Source organism: Narcine bancroftii, chromosome 2, assembly GCF_036971445.1.
Source record: "Narcine bancroftii isolate sNarBan1 chromosome 2, sNarBan1.hap1, whole genome shotgun sequence".
Lineage (NCBI taxonomy): Eukaryota > Metazoa > Chordata > Chondrichthyes > Torpediniformes > Narcinidae > Narcine > Narcine bancroftii.
In genome coordinates, this window is record NC_091470.1 from 167611001 (window position 1) to 167628801 (window position 17801).

Consider the following 17801-nt stretch of genomic DNA (forward strand, 5'->3'; position numbering starts at 1 on the left):
TTCCTGGCAGTTCACGACGTCCGAAGCGGGAAAAAAAGAATTCTGCTTGAGGATTTGGAAGGAGAAAATCCTTTCACTGCAACTTTCCGGGGCAGAGTCAATAACTTCCCATGTGCCTCGTTTCCCCTCATTTGGTGTGTACTTCAGGTGCCAAACACACACAAAAAAATGCTCCCCCCTCCCTTTATTTTGTGTTTTTAAACTTTAAACAGACTCCCTGCAGCAGTCACAACCTGTGTAGCTAATCGATACAATCCTGGGTGTTGCAAACTGTTGGCACCGCGGCGTGCCCAGGGACGAGGCAGTTGTGCGGGGTTTTATTGATGCCAGCGCCGATGTTGAGATGCCCGTTGTTACTATTGACGGACAAGGAAGGAAACCGCGGGGAGTTCTTTATGCAACCGCCTGTCATACAAAAGTCGCTTCGCTGGAACCGCCAAATTGTATCGTGTCCTCATTGTATCTGCCCAACAGTGAGGGGGCTTTGCGTTTAACTGCAATTGGCTTCTTTTTAAAAAGTGATCGGATTTTCTTCCTCCCCCACCCCCCCCCCCTTCCCTCCCTCCCCTGACCATCTCAGATGGTGAAGATCGCTGAATGCCAACGAGGAGGTGAGCTCGACTCCGCAGGAAGGAATTTTCACTCACCCAATAAATGAGTTTGGAGACTCTGCCGTCTTTAAATTGCGAATTTCCACAAAAAGAAGAAAAAAACCCCAAGAATTCCAATCAAAATGTTCACGGTCAGTGAACAAAAATCCGCCAGGCATGCGCGCATTTCCAAATACCCGATTTTAAATTTCGCAGAGCAGTGATTGAGGAGTTAAAACGCGCGCAAGTTATTTAGTCCAATAATTCTGCTTAAGCGAAAATATTGTATCTGGAGAAGTCTTGACAGAGTTGTTCATCTGTAGGCATTGCCTATCACCGGAGTCCAGGCTGATGAGCGTCTTTCGGACGGTCGCCTCACTTCACAAAGCATCAGTGGCGCTTGACACCGGATCCCAGACTCTTATCAGCTGCCAATCATATCCCCCCCCCCCCCCCCACACACACACACAACAGTGCCATAAATTACAATCTACATAATAAAACAATCCCACTTCCCCCGCACATACGGGGGCAATGCAAATTGGAAATGGGCCGATTAAGACCGCGATGGACACCTGCTCGAGGGGCATGCTCTTTGGATTCACGACCCCACGGCAGAATTGGAAGAGAAGTTTGCAAGTGGAGTGGAAATCAAAGGAGGGTGTGGGGGCGGTGCAGAGAGGGAAAATCGACATCCCCTCGGAGATAAAGAGCTAATATTTCTTGCCGCCGGTCTTGGATTGGGGCCGCATAACCGAGCGGACGAGGTGACGAAGGAAGTGGGAAGAGTTGCGAATCAACAGTGACCCATTCCGCTGGTGCAAATTCCACCACTTCCAGCGTTTAATATATCGGCATCAAAACTCCAGCTGCTGCTCATACGACACGCCGTTCGATAGTTTTGACAGAAAGGACGCGCTCCCCCAGGGATGATCACGACTGATTTTTTTTACATGAATTAGGTTTGATCAATATCCTTTGAAAGTTGGACGCGCCACTTCAATGCCAACCCAAGATTGAACAAATCTGCAGATTGTGCACCGATTAAGTTGCTTCTGGGGAGCTCCTGTTTTTCGCTGAGAATTAATACTGGGAATCGATTTATCGTTGTTCGCTCCAACGGCGTAAAATAACAGCAATGGTGAATAAGTTTCACGTCTCAGGTTAATTGCGATGTGCGGTTTGAGTTGGGCTTGACACCTTTGTTTCTATTTGCTGGAAGGGTGGTAATGTAACGTTGGGGTGGGGGTGGGGATGCTGAACTGACGTCAGCTGAAGTCAGACAAGGCTCTTTCCTCAGCCCCTTGAATCCTCATCATTTCATTGCAAGTCTGCCTGAGCCAAACACGCAGAAGGAGATTTCGCTCAGATCTTGTCAGCTGAGGTCCTTCGCTTCTCCCTCCGTCTCATCTCTCTTCCCCTTCAGTTTTCTCTCATCTGTGTCCAGGTTAGGGAGGACCTTCTAATACTTCCAAGCAATGGCCAGTTCACCAACGACGCTTTGGGAATTACTTGGACAAGAATGAATAGCAGCTGTCTCTTGCGAGGCTTGGCATGGGATCTTAATCTTCTTTGAAACAGTTCGGTGCAACAACAACAAAAAAAAAATGGTCTCTCTCTCTTTGGGCTTCAAAGACACGGCTATGTGAGAAGCGAATGCTGCGAGTGTTCACCATGTTGCTGAAGCATTTGTGGTAAGATGGTTTTGATGAAATCACCTGCAGTTGGGAAATTTGGCTAATTTTCCTTACGTTCTATCATGTTGCTGACATGTGAGATAGTTTTTGTTAAAGGAAGTGGGCGGGGTAGCATGGGTGAACCTTCCCACTGATTTATATAATGTGTTTGTTGAAAGGCTGGTGAAAGTAAAGTAGTTGGGCATATAAGGAAAAGGAATGTAAAACGACAACTAATTTACAGAGATCTCCACTGGGCAGCGCTAGACATCCACGCTCTCTCTCTCTTTCTTTCTCTCTCTCTCTCTCTCTCTCTCACTCACACACACACACACACACACACACACACACACACACACACACACACAAAGACGCGCGCGAATATATTCAGCACCACGGACGGTGGACAGCTCCACCACTTCAGCACTGAAACTGGACAGACAAGACTCCCGGGTCAAGAAGTGTAGGGAAATGGCAATGTGGAGAAAAAGAAACACGACCAGGATAGTGTAAAATACAGCAAATCGATGGTTTGAGAAGGCCAATCTCTGTTGGAGATTGGATTGGAATAAACTAGTAGCTTTATTTATATTTAATTAATGAAAGCAGGTGTTGAAAAAAAATGAGCAAGTGGGATGTAGCAAAGCATGGACACCGTATAACGGATGATAAAAGTATAATCAATTGTGAGGAAGGTATGTGTATAGCAGCCAGATCCGGAAGGTACATCTGGATAACTAATGTATCGCGCTTGAAAAGTGAAGCCACACATGTAGACATTTCAATGTGAAAAGTATACATAATAAAATTAACATTACAAAATGGAAAAATTGCTGACACAATAAGATATTATACAATTGGGTCAGTTTACTGCAACAAATATAATTCAAGATAGCCCATTAATGCAAAAAAGTGAATGTTGAAAGGAAATATCAGAAACTATACAAGGAACTGAATAAATCGAATTATGTAACCGGGAGGTAAACACAATTAATAAAAAGGGTTGTCATTCAGTATTTAGAAGAAAGTCAGTCCATGTATCTACAAAAAAATCTTAATTGATTAATACTATTATATTTTCATTATTTGTGGCTAGACTTTGATTTTTTTTTTAAATCAAAAGATCTCCTTAATTTCTATCCTTTCAATATTGACATTAGGTGAGCTGAAACCCTAGTGAGAAATTGCCTTGTTATCTGAAGCTAGGATCAGTGGAGTTATAACTGAGATGGGGTGGGCTGTGGGGGTGGAAGCTGAGTTTCTAACTGGGAATTCTATGATGATCAGTGGCAAATGAAAGGCTCTGAGAATACTTAGATTTTCTAGGGAGCGGCTAGTCGCCATCACCATTGCGTTCAGAGAGGAGAGAAAGGGCAAATGCCAAATGGAAGCAAATAAATCAAATGAATGTGTGGACACAAAGCTACCTCAAAACTAAGAAAAAAGCATACATATATATCCTGATGTAATATATCAAGACAGACAATGATAAGATGTGATACTTTTTAAGCTATCTGGGTCTTTTTGACACACAGGATCCTGCTTGAGCATCTAGTGGGACCCTTCCTCTGCCATATGCCTGTTATTCTATTAATACTGTGGACTTTTTGATTGTGGAGGGCATTACATCCAAAGCTGATTTTGCTCTCTGCAAAAGTCCAAACATATGTACCTGCCAGCAGAGGTCAGTGCATGGTAATTAGGAGTGCAAAAGCTCATTGATATCTCCCTTCCCTAGCCTGAGGTCAGTCATAATGACTGAACTGCTCATTTCAGATCAGCTAATGCTGAAAAGGGAAACCTTATCCACTATGTGGCTTTCAACAGTCCATCAAAAGAACTATGCAAATTTGTTGTTTGATGTAAATATATTTGATATAACGCTATCAGTATGCGTTGCGTGAGATAGAGACATGCCTATTTCCCAGAACAACCTCTCTCAGAAGGCTTTGGATTGTTGCACATTGGTTCATATATGTGCTTGTATATCTCATAAACAAAGGCAGGACTAGCAAATTAGAGAATTTATTTTTGTACTTTTAAAATCAGTTTGGTAAGCCTGGCCATTGGCTATGTGGTTGTCAAGAGTATGCTGCCTGGTTGTAACCTGGGTGAGAAAAGCAGTTATTGGTAACTTTACTGTTGGTGAGCTGGGTGGGTGTCATTGGGTCACTTTCTCACCTCCCACCCAACCTGGAAGAGGGTGCTTGCAGGCTATGCTGATTGATTCAACATTGGAGAACATTTGTGTACTCTATGCAATTCTGATTAAAGAAACCTAATTTTGCATTTCTAGACTGATGAACAGTATTATAATTAAAATTGCATGGCTTTGCAAGCAAGCTCAATCTTTGTGCATTTCGTGTCTCTATACTGTTTGGATTAGACTGCTGTTATCTTGAACTAACCATGTGTTCATAGCAACTCTTGTCAGTGTGCCCAAAAATATCAGGTTTGTGGCACACCAAGCCACAGACCATAGAAATCTAGGCTAACACACCAGCACTGCAGTGGTGCAGCTAATGTGTTTCAATTGACACTTTAAGGAGCCCACTTCTGAAGAGTAATGGACCTCCCTGGTGTCCTGGTCAGTTCTTTTCCATCCACTAAAATGCTCAAAATTAACATTTGGTGAAGCTTGCCATCCACTAATTAGTTGCTGCCTTTTTCCACACATCAGCTGTGGGGAAACTTTTTCAGTGCCTCTCAAGTGCTTTGGGATGTCAAGAAAGATGTTAGATAAATGCATGTCTTTTATTCTGTACACTTTTTAAAAAAAAAACAAAGGTTTTTTATGGTGTTGAAATAACCACATTTAAAGAAATAACTAAAGTACCTCAAATGTGGGACCTGGGATAGTGCTGTGGGGGGGGGGGGGGTTCATGAACTCCCCCTCCAACGAAGTACTGCACCCACCATCCCCCCCCACCCTGCTTGCAGCCATTGCACACTGTCAGCCCTGACCCCGGCCACCTCATTAGCGTGCGTCAAGAATCACTAACATCTGGATTGACACATGCTAACGACTCTCCACCCACCCATGGCCACGTCCAACAGCACAGGTAAGCCCCACGCATCAGACAACACCCCAGTGTCCTTCTCCCTCTGTTGACACATCTTTAGTCAGCAGCACGGCCCCCCTCCCCCATCGGTACATTTTTAGTCAACAGCACCCCCATTCCATCAGCGAGTGAGCTTTTGAGCACTGGAATGTGCCCACCTCGAACATTCTAGTTGCCCCCCCCAACATTCATTCTGGTGCCGAACCTGTGTGGGATGAAAAGTTCCTGATCAACCTCTGAAAGAATGACACACGGGCAACTAATATATTTTCTTGTGCAGCTTTGCAAGAATCATTACTGACTGTCATTGAAAGGGCAGTTGGACTTGTTACATATGGGTTTGGCTGATGCCCCATTGCTGGCAACAATGCACAATTTTTTTTCACAGCTAGTTCCCTCTGTAATTGTCTTTTGTCATGTTATAATTCATACACAAAACTCAATAAGACATCGACCCAATTAAATAAAATTAAATGGACTGGATAAAGCAGCAAGTCAGAGCAAGATAAAATAATTCAACATAATATGTTTGTTAATCATTTGTATAATTTTGCATGCTACATTATTAACTTAATTTTAATTTGTTATGACATAAAATGCAGGAGTGGATTAAAGATAATTTTGTGTAACAGATTTATATTTGCATTTTAACATTTATTCATTTAACGACTTTCAACTTACTTTGAACAATCAATTGTTGTAAACATTATATTGGAAGCTAGGATGACGTGCTTCAACTCCGGTTCTGAGATTGGTCTCGAGTCTTTTGTGGGATGGTCCAGAGGTGAAGCAGGAGGCAGTTTAATGCACCGACGTGCTGGAAAAGTTCTGCAGGTCATGCAGCATCCATTTGGAAGCAAAGGCATCTAGCCAGTGTTTCAGGCCTGAGGGCTTCATCGAGGTTCGAGTGAAAAGCGGACAGACCCCTCAATAAAAAGTGGGGAGGAAGGAGGGAAGAAGGGATGGGAGGGGAGAACACAGACCAACAGGCAAGAGGCTAAGAGGGCAGAAGAGAGGAAAAAAAAGTGATGGAGGATTGGGTAGCTTTGAATGTAGATGGAAGGAGGCAGGGAGACAGAGAGATAGGGAAAGAGAGTCCAAGAGGGAAGGGAAGGACAGAACAGAAACCAGAAAAGTCAATGTTAATGTCCATATGGAATATTGGTCATAGATTGCATAAGTACAATCTGACGAAACAACATCCTCTGGTCCTCGGTGCAAGACACACAACCAGATATAACACACATATAGACAAATAATACAAATGCAGGGCAAGTATTCATATTTATAAATAAATAAACATTTATTTTCATAAATAGAATCTTGGATGGTTAGTGTGAGTAGTTCCTTTGGTCGTTCACCATTCTAACTGCCCGTGGGAAGAAGCCGTTTCGCAGCCTCCTGGTGCTGAGTCTGATCCTCCTGTATTTTTTTTCCCAATGGGAACAGTTAAAAGATGCTCTATGCAGGGTGGAATGGGTCCTCAATGATTTTGTGCATACTTTTCAGTCAATTATCCTGGTAGATCATGTTGATGGGGGGGGGGGGGCGTGCTGGGGGTGAAGGAGATTGCAGTGATCCTCTCTGCCTCCCTTATGGTCCTGTGGATTGACCTCTGATCCATTTCTCTGCAACTGTACCACACTGTGATGCAACTGGCCAGGACATTCTCGATAGAGTTCCTGTAGATGGTTGACATAATGGTGGCCGGTAGCATTGCCCACTTCTCAGGATGTGCAGTCGCTCGTGCTTTCGTGACAAGGGAGGAGGAGTTGTGTGTCCACATTAAGTTACTGGTTAAGTGGTTTCCAAGGACTCTGGTGTTCCCTACTCTCTCCACTACAGAGTTATTGATGTGTGGGGAAGGATAGTCAACCTGGTCCTCCAATTTGTGGGTGGTTTTGGTTTGGCAGTGCATAAAGCCATCAACAGACAAGTTAGTGTGGGAATGATATGCAAAATTGAAATGGTTGATCACTGGGAGGTCCCTGCTATTCCAGTGGACAGAGCAAAGATGCTCAACAAAAAGAGTTCCCAGTCTGTGTTGATTCTTTCTGATGTAGAGGAGGCCACAAAATGAACACCCCATGAAGTAAATGACCCCTGCAGAAAAGTTCATGTCTACCCATTAGCTAAATGTACAAAGAGTTTCAAAATGGTAGGGTAGCAATGAACTTGGCAAGTTGTACCAGAAGCTCCATAAAGTGTTAATTCATGGAAGGGTATTGAGGTGTATTGTTGGGTATTAGGAACCAGCTTACAGACTGGTCCACTTCTGGTCTACTCCTTCTGCTTCTAGTCTTCTCCTATTGGCCTATTGAGTGTGCTCTGCTATTTTATCATGAGCTGATCCATCTTTCTATTCAGCCCCAATCCCCAGCCTTCTCCCTGTAAACATTGATGCACTGCCTAATCACATCAGTTAGTCAAACAACCAACAACCTCACTTCCACAGCCACCAGTGGAAACTAATTCCACAGGCTTAGGACGCTCTGGCTATAGAAATTTTTTTTTACCCTGAAAGAAAATTCCAGTTGAAGTACCCTTGTTGGAATTGGGAAAGAAAGGATGTTTTCAGTAGCAGGGGTGGATGTAGCAATGGGGATACTCCTGGTGAGATCAGGCCAAATAGGTTAATGCAGCAGTTCACAGCAGATAATGCTTCTTTGTGTGACATGGTGTTAATAGCAGAATTATGGGATGTGCCAAGCAGGCCAAACTATATTGATGGAAAGAGCCACAAATTAGGTATGAATTTCAGATGGATGACAGGCAGATATGACCAAGTCAGAAAGAAAGATGGAGTTATCTGTCATTGCTGACTGTGTTATATATTGTTCAGTTGGATCAGCCACGTTGAAGTCCTCTGGCACTCCTGTTAAGTCATTAGTCTTTAGGTGTAGCCTTGCGAATGAGCATTAGAAGGCTTTTCTTCGACAATGAATTACTGTGGATTTGAGCAGTGAATGTGTTTGATTTTTGTTTTCACATAAGCCTCAAGAGTGTGGAAACAGCCCAACAGGCTTAAGGACAATTTCTTCCCCTCAGTCATCAGGTTCCTGAATGAGCCTCGTATCACTACCGTCGTGCTAACTTTACCTGGTAATAATTGATCTCTCTTTTCATTGTAACTCTATGCACTTGTAAATGGTGCCCTTTACAATGCCTGCATGAATGTTAGAGATAGCCTGTTGGATTGCTTGCAGAAGAACCCTTCTCACGATGAAATGTAGAATGTGATAAATAAGGTTAAACCTGAACTTAATTTCTTGCTTTGCACCTTTGATCTGTCGAGCACCAACGTTTCTTACTCTATGGCAGACATCATCTGAAGGCATTGGAAAGTTATCCACTTAACAGAGGTTGGGAGGCATTAGTCAGATATTTGTTGGAAAGTAGCAATACTGTCTTGTTGGATGAAATGGCTTCTTGTGCTGTTCTGTACCTTGATCTTATAGCTCACTTCTCTGTAACATTTAATTATATCTCCTTGCACCAAGCCTTTTTACTCATTGCTTCCAACGACAGTAAAAAGCACAGGAAAAGTATTTGCCAAATATTCTCCTCTGTCTCTTTGAAAAGCAATTAGGCAATCTCCTGGGACACTTTCATAGCCAGATGGGGAAACATGGCCAAGTATTGGAACAAGCTTAATTGTGGCAAGTAGTATGACACTTGTACAAAGCACTTGGAACCATAGAACCCTACAGCACAGAAACATGCCCTTCCACCCTTCTAGTCTATGGTGAACCATATTTTTTTGCCCTGACCTGCACCCAGTCCTTAGCCCTCCATACCTCTCTCATCAATTTACCTGTCCAAATCCTTCTTAAATGTTAAAATTCAGCCCTGATTCACCACTTCAGCTGGCAGCTCGTTCCATACTCCCACCACTGTCTGTGTGAAGAAATTCCCCTTCGTGTTCTCCCTAAACTTTTCCCCTTACACACTTAGCCCATGTCCTCTGGTTTGTATCTCACCTACCCTCAGTGGAAAAAGCCTACCTACATTTACTCTGTCTATCCCCTTGTAATTTTAAATACCTCTAACAAATTTCACCTCATTTTTCTTCGCTCCAGGGAATAAAGTCCTAACCTGTTCAATCTTTCCTTGTAACTCGCTTCCTGAAGTGCAGGCAACATCTACACTCTATCTTATTGATATCTTTCCTGTAGTTAAGTGACCAAAACTGCACACAATATTCCAAATTTGGCCTCACCAATGTCTTATATAACTTTAACATAGCATCCCAACTCCTGTACTTAAGGTCAAAATGTCAAAAGCTCTCTTTAAAACCTTATCCATCTATGATGCCATTTTCAGGGAATTGTGTATCTGTATTCCCAGATCACTCTGTTCTACTTCACTCCTCAGTGCCCTACCATTTACCATGAATGTCCTTTCTTGGTTTGTCCTTCCAAAATGCAGCACCTCACACTTCTCTGCATTAAATTCCATCTGTCATTTTTCAGCCCATATTACCAGCTGGTCCAGATCCCTCTGAAGCTTTGAAAACCTTATTCGCTGTCCACAACACCTCCAATCTTAGTGTCACCTGCAAACTTGCTGATCCAATTTACCACAATATCATCCAGATCATTGATATAGATAACAAAGAACAATGGTCCCAGCACTGATCACTGAGGCACACCACTGGTCACAGGCCTCCAGTCTGAGAAGCATCATCCACCACTACTCTCTGGCTTGTCCTGTTCACCCATTATCGAATCCAGTTCACAACTTCACCATGAAAACTTAGCATCTGAACCTTCCTGACTAACCTCTAATCTTCAAGAGAACCAATTTTGTCCCTTTCTATCGCAGCAGGAATCCTGCTGGCTTCCCTGATGACCCACCTTCTGTAGGAGATGCATTGCCCAGCCTCGGATGCCAGTCCCACTGTTTATGACTAGAGGAAAATAAAACTGATATCTAAAACCTGTCATTATCTGTGTCTGCCTGCTCAATCTTTCTGCCTCCCGGACACCTACATGAGTTATCATTAATTTGAGCCAACTTGCTGTCAACTTCAGCATCAAGTAAGTTTGAGAGCCGACATGATCTTGCACTACCACAAACATATATCCAATTGGGGATATCAATTGTAGTGTCAACAGCAACTTAAATCCAACAGCAGTCTCCTCAATGTGCAAAGCCATATTGGATGAACTGCCATGCATATCTGGATAGAAAATAATTGTACTGTGTGTGTGCGTGTTTACACTGGTCAGTGAGTGATTAATTAAAATGTTGGCCACAAGTGGTAGTATCAGGAATTGTTTGGTGGCAGGTTGGTTAATTAAAAAACACTTGGAACTTTGAGACACTGTGCTTCCAATCTTAATTGGCTTCATTTGAAAGGGGATAAATTGATACCCTCCAAAATCTGTTGCTGGATTAATGATGGTGTGTTCCACGGTCCAATAAGCTAAGTCTTTTAGCAGTAACAGCAAATAACAAGTGGGGTGGAAGGAAGATAAGAATATGTAAGAACCACATGGAACAGAGCTGCTTAAAGGTGGGTTGGGGAGGTGACAGGTGTTCAATATATCCTGCTTTGCACTTTGTGGAAGTGTTTAAAGTTATAATACTGTGTCTGCAGCCGATATTCCTGAACTACTGAGCACAGTTAGTGCAGCTTTATTACAGTACCAGCGATCCGAGAGTGAATCCGGCACTGCCTGTAAAGAGTTTATATGTCCTCCCCATGACTCGCGTGGGTCTCCTCCGGGTGCTCCAGTTTCCTTCCACCCTTCAAAATGTACGGGTTTGTAGGTTAATTAGGGTATTTGGGTATAATTAAAAATTTGGTTGGATAAAAAGTTACCAGAAAATGACATTTCAGATTTTTAAGTTAGACATACAGCATGGTTACAGGCCCTCTCGACCCATGCCACCCAATCACATCCAATTGACATATCCTCGGTACGTCTTGAACGGCCCAGAAGAATCCTACGCAGACGTGGTGAGAATGTGCAAACAATGGATATATTGAACACCTGTCACCTCCCCAACCCACCTTTAAGCAGCCCTGTTCCATGTGGTTCTTACATATTCTTATCTTCCTTCCACCCTACTTGTTATTTGCTGTTACTGCTAAAAGACTTAGCTTATTGGACCGTGGAACACACCATCATTAATCCAGCAACAGATTTTGGAGGGTATCAATTTATCCTCTTTCAAATGAAGCCAACTAAGATCAGAAGCACAGTGTCTTACAGACAATGCAGGAATCGAACCCCAGTCCCAGTTGCTGGCATTGTCACAGTGTTGCTCTAGCCACTTCCATACTTTCATCAATTAGATAAAGTTTGTTGTGCTAGGGCAATCAAAGGTGGCTTGTACCATGCAGACATAGATGGATGTTTCAGTCACCCCTTCTTGTTTGATGTCATTCCCAAATATACCTCTACCACTGCACTCCTCAGTAAGTTTTTTTTTATGGTAATAGCAGCAATCACGGTCAGTTACTGCTAATTAGCAAACTGAAGTGCTTTCATTATGTTGTAGCATGCACAGTGAATTGGAGCCGCTTTAAAGAGCAAAGGCACATTCACCAGAAGCACAGATTGTGCATGCGGTCCGCGTGATTTGTGATGCTATTCATAAATTGGAAAATTCAGTTCATTGAACACCGTAGTTAATGTTCGAAGTGCTTTCAGCAAAATATCCCCATCTCTGACCTTCTTGTAAGTACATCCCTTTGTCTCCCTGTCAAGTGATTGACAGCATTGCATTTCACCCAGACTCTGGGAATCTCTTTTTCAACCTTCCCTTCCACAAGGGTTCAACCCATCCACTAAAATCCACCTTTTGCTCAGTTCTATCTCCTCTTTCATTGGCAAATCCATTTTTGTCTGATTTTGAGTATTTTTTTCAATGCCAGAGATGGATTTTGCCCCTGTTTGTTGAGGTTTTGGTTTAAGGTCCTGTCAGAGGGGAGTAATCAGAGTTTAGAGTCGTGGGCAGCCTAACTTCTAGTGCGCCAGGTTACTGTCTGGCGCTAACCGTGTGGAATTTGCACCATGTGGATTTCCTCCAGGTCTCCCTCCCTATTCCAAAATCATACTGTTTGCAACATTAATTAACCACTGTTTAATAAAAAATAAATTTAGACATACGCATGTTAACAGGCCATTTTGGCCCACGGATCCATGCTGCCCAATTTACACCCCACCCCCATACATTTTGAATGGTGGGAAGAAACGGGACCCCTGGAGAAAACCCATGCAGACATGCAGTGGGGGGGAAAGTGTACCAACTCCTCACAGACAGCCTGGAATTTGAACCCCGTCCCGATCACTGGAGCTGCAAAGGCTTTGCACTAACCGCTACGCCATGTGTAAAAGCAGGCAGTGGAACATCAGGTGAGTTAATAGCAATGTTGGGAAAATAAAATGGGATTTGTATCAGACTTGCGAAAATGGAGCTGGATGGTCAGCAAGGAATTAATGGGCTATATTCTCCATTGTATGATGGCACTGTAACTTCCAGCCCACAAACTCATGCCATTCAATTACACCTAATTCTAATCCCATGCATCTTTGGAATGTATGGAGCACCTGAAGAAAACACAGGCAGACACGTGGAGAATCTACAAACTCTTTACAGATAGCACCAGGTTTGAGCATAGGGCGTTGGCGCTAACTAATGGAGTGCTCAGTTAAAGGTGCGCGCCTGAGTCCTTTGTCAATGTATGAGCAAAAAATTCACTCAGATCCATTCGTCCAGCTCCCCACCACTCAATTCAGAGAGCTACAACCTCTCCTATCACTTCTCAGTTTTCTCTCTCTCTTCCACCCTCCCACCTCTTTCCTTCTGATCTTTTAGCTCCCCCTGCTGCTTCATCCCTCACTGAAATGAAGAATGGAAATTGAAAAATGTTTTTGTTGGCTGATGGATTTATAACCGGGGGCAGAGCATTGGAGGTAGGCTGTTGAATCACAATGAGAATCAAGTTCTTCTCTCAGAGCATGGTGAATTTCTGGAACTCCATACTCTAGAGATGTATGGAGGTTTGAACCTTAAATTTTGGTTTCTCTTTACTTCCTGTGGATGCTGCATGGCCTGCTGAGTTTCTCCAGCACTTTTGTGTATGGCACTCGACCCCAGCATCTGTGGACTTTGTTGTTTAACACTGAGGGTTTGGCCAATGAGTTCGTTCAAACCAGAGGTTAACCTATTTTTGAATAATGAGAGAATTGTGGCATATTCAAATTGTGCAGAAAAAATAATGTTGAGATGAATGATTCGTCATGATCTTCTCGAATGACAGAGCAAGGTCCCTCCTACTTCTAATTCATATGTTCTTCAAGAAAATTAGGAGATTATTTTCATATGGGATGTATAATGACTGAGCAGTGAAGTCAGATTCAATGGTGACTTTCAAAGGGGACTAAGATACCAATTGGAAAAGATACACTAGCCAAAAGAGAATAACAGGAGAGTAAGGGTTCAACAAGGAAGTCTGCAGATGCTTGGATCGAGTGCAATACACCAAAGTGCTGGAGAAACTCAGCAAGTCCCGTGAGATCCATAGGGAGTAATGGGAAACCAGGGGTTTGGAGCCTGGCTCCTTTGTTAGGTAGAACAGGCACGCTCCTGAATAAAGTGAATTTTTTGCTCATACATTGACAAAGGGCTCAGGCGTGCACCTTTCTATACCTACCCAGGGCCGAAACCCCTGGTTACCATTTTCTTCCTGGAGATGTTGCTGTCCTGCAGGTGGAACAGAAGAGAGAAAAAAAGAAGCTGAGAAGTGACGGGTGAGAGGGTAGCTCTCTGAGAGGGGAGGAAAGCAAAGGGAAGGGATGGGGTGGGAGAGACATCAGTCTACTTATTCAACAAGCTGGCGGATTGCTGTGCGATTTGATGGTTTGTGTCTGCAGAGCCACATTTTGGCTAAATGCATCATTTATTTGTTTGAGAAAGACAATATATGCAACACAAATAAGTAGTAAAAACAACTCCCATATTTGAATTGTCCTCATCCGAGCCCCTCGGGGAAATGTGTCCTATCAGATGCACAGTTGTCTCTTCAAAGCTGTCTGGTTTTCAGAATCATGTCTACTGCTTCCAGCTGCCTGCAGTTCTCTCTCATTAAATTCTAGATGATTCTGTGAAGGAAAGAACTGAAGAAATGAGAGCAGTGGGTTTACACTACAATTTGTGTACGACTAAGAAATTATTTAAATGAGCTGTAGCAGTGGACATAAAAAAATACTTGCAGCCTCTCATCTGCACTGTCTTACTTTAAATAAAATATTCATGCCCAGTCTAATAGGCCCTGAATGGATTTTATTCATCTCTTTAGAAATGTACCCATTGCCCTTCACTGAATTTTTAACTTTGTCATCTCTCACGCTTAATATTATGCTTCCTGCTAAATGCAGACACTAGAATCAGCGTGCCAGCTTCTCTGTTGCCATGACTGCATTCTGTGGTTTGTTTATTGGCTTCTGTGGTCCCTCAGATATGTTCCTTTGCTTTCTCGTTGAGTTAAAGCAGCCTTATCAATCCAGGAGCACAGTTTTGCTGTTGCTTTTCACCTTCATCACTGGCTGTCGTTACATCCTTGACCATCAGCGAGCTCCACCAGCACTCCCACCCCCCCCCCCCCCCCAACCCCCACCTCTGCATTTAACAAGAAATCCTCGCTAACGACTGTGGATGATTATTGAAGGCGAGCCCTTGCCCGCAGCAGGGAATCTTGCTCAGGCTTCAAGAACAAAATTTGTGCAGGAGTGCTGGAGACCACCCATGTGAAGTTAAGGGAAGTCCACCTGATTACTTCACACTTATAAGATTGCTAAGCAGAGCTAATAATCGGCTTAAGTTGAATGTTTGAATTTCGGTTTCCAGACATGCAGTGTTGTCTGAATCAGAAGGTTCCAGTCTTGCGTTTAATTGCAAGACTTATGCCTATAACCTTGACCGACATTTCAGTGCCCTACTGAGGCAATGCTGCTACATCCGTGAGTGGACATTTTCAAAGGAGAACTCCAATAGCCTCAGTGGTGAGAGCACTGGCCTTGTAAACCAGGGTCACGAGATCGTTCCTCACTGGGGCCTGATTTCTATGAGGGACGCTTGACAAAATGGCGTCTCCACAGAAGACAAACTTGAAGAATTTCATGTGTTACATTCTAAAATGTAATATTACTTGACAATAATGCTACCTTTATCTTTTATTAAAGAAAAGGATTTGCATAAAGGTCAGTGAAATCTTCTCTGAATCTTGCCCCAAGGTGCATTAATTTTATTCCAGACTGTGAGATCTTGTTCTGCATTGTCCATGAAAAAACACGAGGCTGTGAATGAAACGATTGATCGTTATTGATGCAAAATATTCTCCTTTTAACTTTTGTGCCTTTGCCATTAAACGGTGGTGTAAAACAAGCGAAGAGAATCTTTGTTGCCAAGGGTCATACAAGAAGAACGACCTGAGATGATCGTGTTATAGTGCAGGTAACCATGTAGTTTTCCCAGTGGGAATGACAGCCCCAACCTTGTGGCTGCCTGCACTTCCATTCCACATCCCTCTGGCCTCCCTCACTATAACAATAAAGGGTCAATCTAAGTTTGAAGAACTTCCATCTGGGCACATTGGGATCAGCAGGTCTCTAACTTAAAATAATGCCCTCTTGCTTTCTCTTGATATCAAGACTGGATGTTTTTGCTTGCAATCAGAGTCAGATACTCGCCAGCTATGCCTGGGCTTGTAGGCCATTGCTTCTTATAAGGTGAGGCCTAACATAAATGGCTTCACTCCCTGAGGAGCTGAAGAGGAGAACTCAACGGTGCCCATGAGAATCCGTGCAGAAGATGGTGACCATGTGCTGTCTGTCACTGAAGCAAGCGCCAGAGTACCCTTCGAGAGAGTGAACCCTGATGGCCTATCTGGCAGGGTACTGAAGACTTTGTGTCAGCCAACCAACTAGCTGGTGTTCCCGGAAATTGTCATTGCTGCAGTCAGAGATTCCTACTTGCTTTATAAAGGCATCAATCATACCTGCGTCCAAGAATAGCAGAGTGAGCTGTCTCAATGCCATGCACTGAGAGGCTGAGAGTGGTGAAGAATGAACTCACATCTGGACCCACTGCAATTTGCCTACAACCACAACTGCTCTGCCTCAGATGCAATTTCACTGGCTCTTCACTCAGCCCTGGATCACTTAGACAACAGATGATTTTCACCGATTACAGCTCTGCTTTTACACCATTATCCCCTCAGTACTGGTTAACAAGCTTCAAAACCAGGGCCTCTGCACCTCCCTCTGCCACTGGATTCTTGACTTTGTCATTGGAAGACAACAGTCGGTGCGGATTGGGTAACAATGTCTCCTCGTCAGTGACACACTGTTCTGCTCTCATTGAACCCATGAGTGTGTAGTTAGGCGCAATTCAAATTCCATCTACAAATTTTGTTGATGACACCACGTTTTGTTGGCAAAATCTCCGACACCAATGATGATGTGTACAGGAGGGAGAGAAATAAGCTAGCTGAGTGGTGTGACAATAACCTTGCCCTCAACATTAGCAAAACTAAGTGAGTGATTGTGGATTTCAGGAAGGTGAAACCAGTGTTGCAGGGTCCTGTTATTTTTTAGTGAGTTACTTTTGGGGTTGGAACACTCACAGATTTCATGGTAACATGTTGAATAGACACATAGGCACCTAAGTCCAAGCTGTGAACAGTTAATGCTCTCAACTAAAGGATATAACAATGGATTGTTTACCCAAGGAAAAAGACATCTGGTGAGAAGAAAAGCTATATGTTTATAGCCCCTTTCACACTTGCGTCCCACTAAATTGGCTGTTCAGTGTCCCAGGATAGGAATAGGCCTTTCACACTAGAGCACTCCTAACCGGGACACTGAATGCTTTCACACTTCAAAGGGTCTTTTCCTGTCATTTGGTCTGTTATTCCTTTAATTAAAAGTGCTTACATGACATGACATGCCCATTTCACACTTGCCTAATTTCAACGCCGGCATCTACAGATGCTGGGGATTGTACGAGGTTTTGAAGCCGTCTATCCCCGGCGTGAGATGATGTCATCTGACACCAGTGTTGAGCAGATTTTGCTTTCACACTGGCCACTTTAAAGGGCAATTGGCGTTTGATTCCTGAGCTCACTGCCAAGTGTGATGGAGCTTAAGACTCATGTTTTTGGGAAATTGAAACTGAAACCAGTATTGATCAAGCAAGTCTTGTGATTGAGACACATGGAGAAATAGCATTCAGTATCACCAGCCAGTCATCTGAAAACACAGAACCTTGTGTGAGATGGACAATGCTGTTGTTTTCTCCTTGTCAGGGGGAATCCTTGCCTGGGTTCATTGCGGAAGTCACAAGTTTCGTTTTGGTTCTGAGTTTCAACAGATGGTTTCTAAGGCTGAACTTTGAATGAACTTTTCAGAATTCCACCTACCTGTAATGGTTTGGGTAACCCAGACACAATCATAGCATTT

The 17801-nt window shown here is 43.3% G+C and overlaps 1 protein-coding gene across 1 annotated transcript in view; it reads left to right on the forward strand.

Annotated features, from left to right (window-relative positions):
- The first annotated feature begins 1901 nt into the window (after window positions 1–1901).
- The window catches only part of LOC138754587 (adherens junction-associated protein 1-like), a 74299-nt gene continuing 58399 nt past the window's right edge, over window positions 1902–17801 (forward strand). Inside the window, exon 1 of the mRNA XM_069919047.1 lies at window positions 1902–2284. Within this exon, the coding sequence (XP_069775148.1) occupies window positions 2247–2284 (38 nt within the window). The 5' untranslated portion in view covers window positions 1902–2246. The remainder of the gene's footprint in view (window positions 2285–17801) is intronic.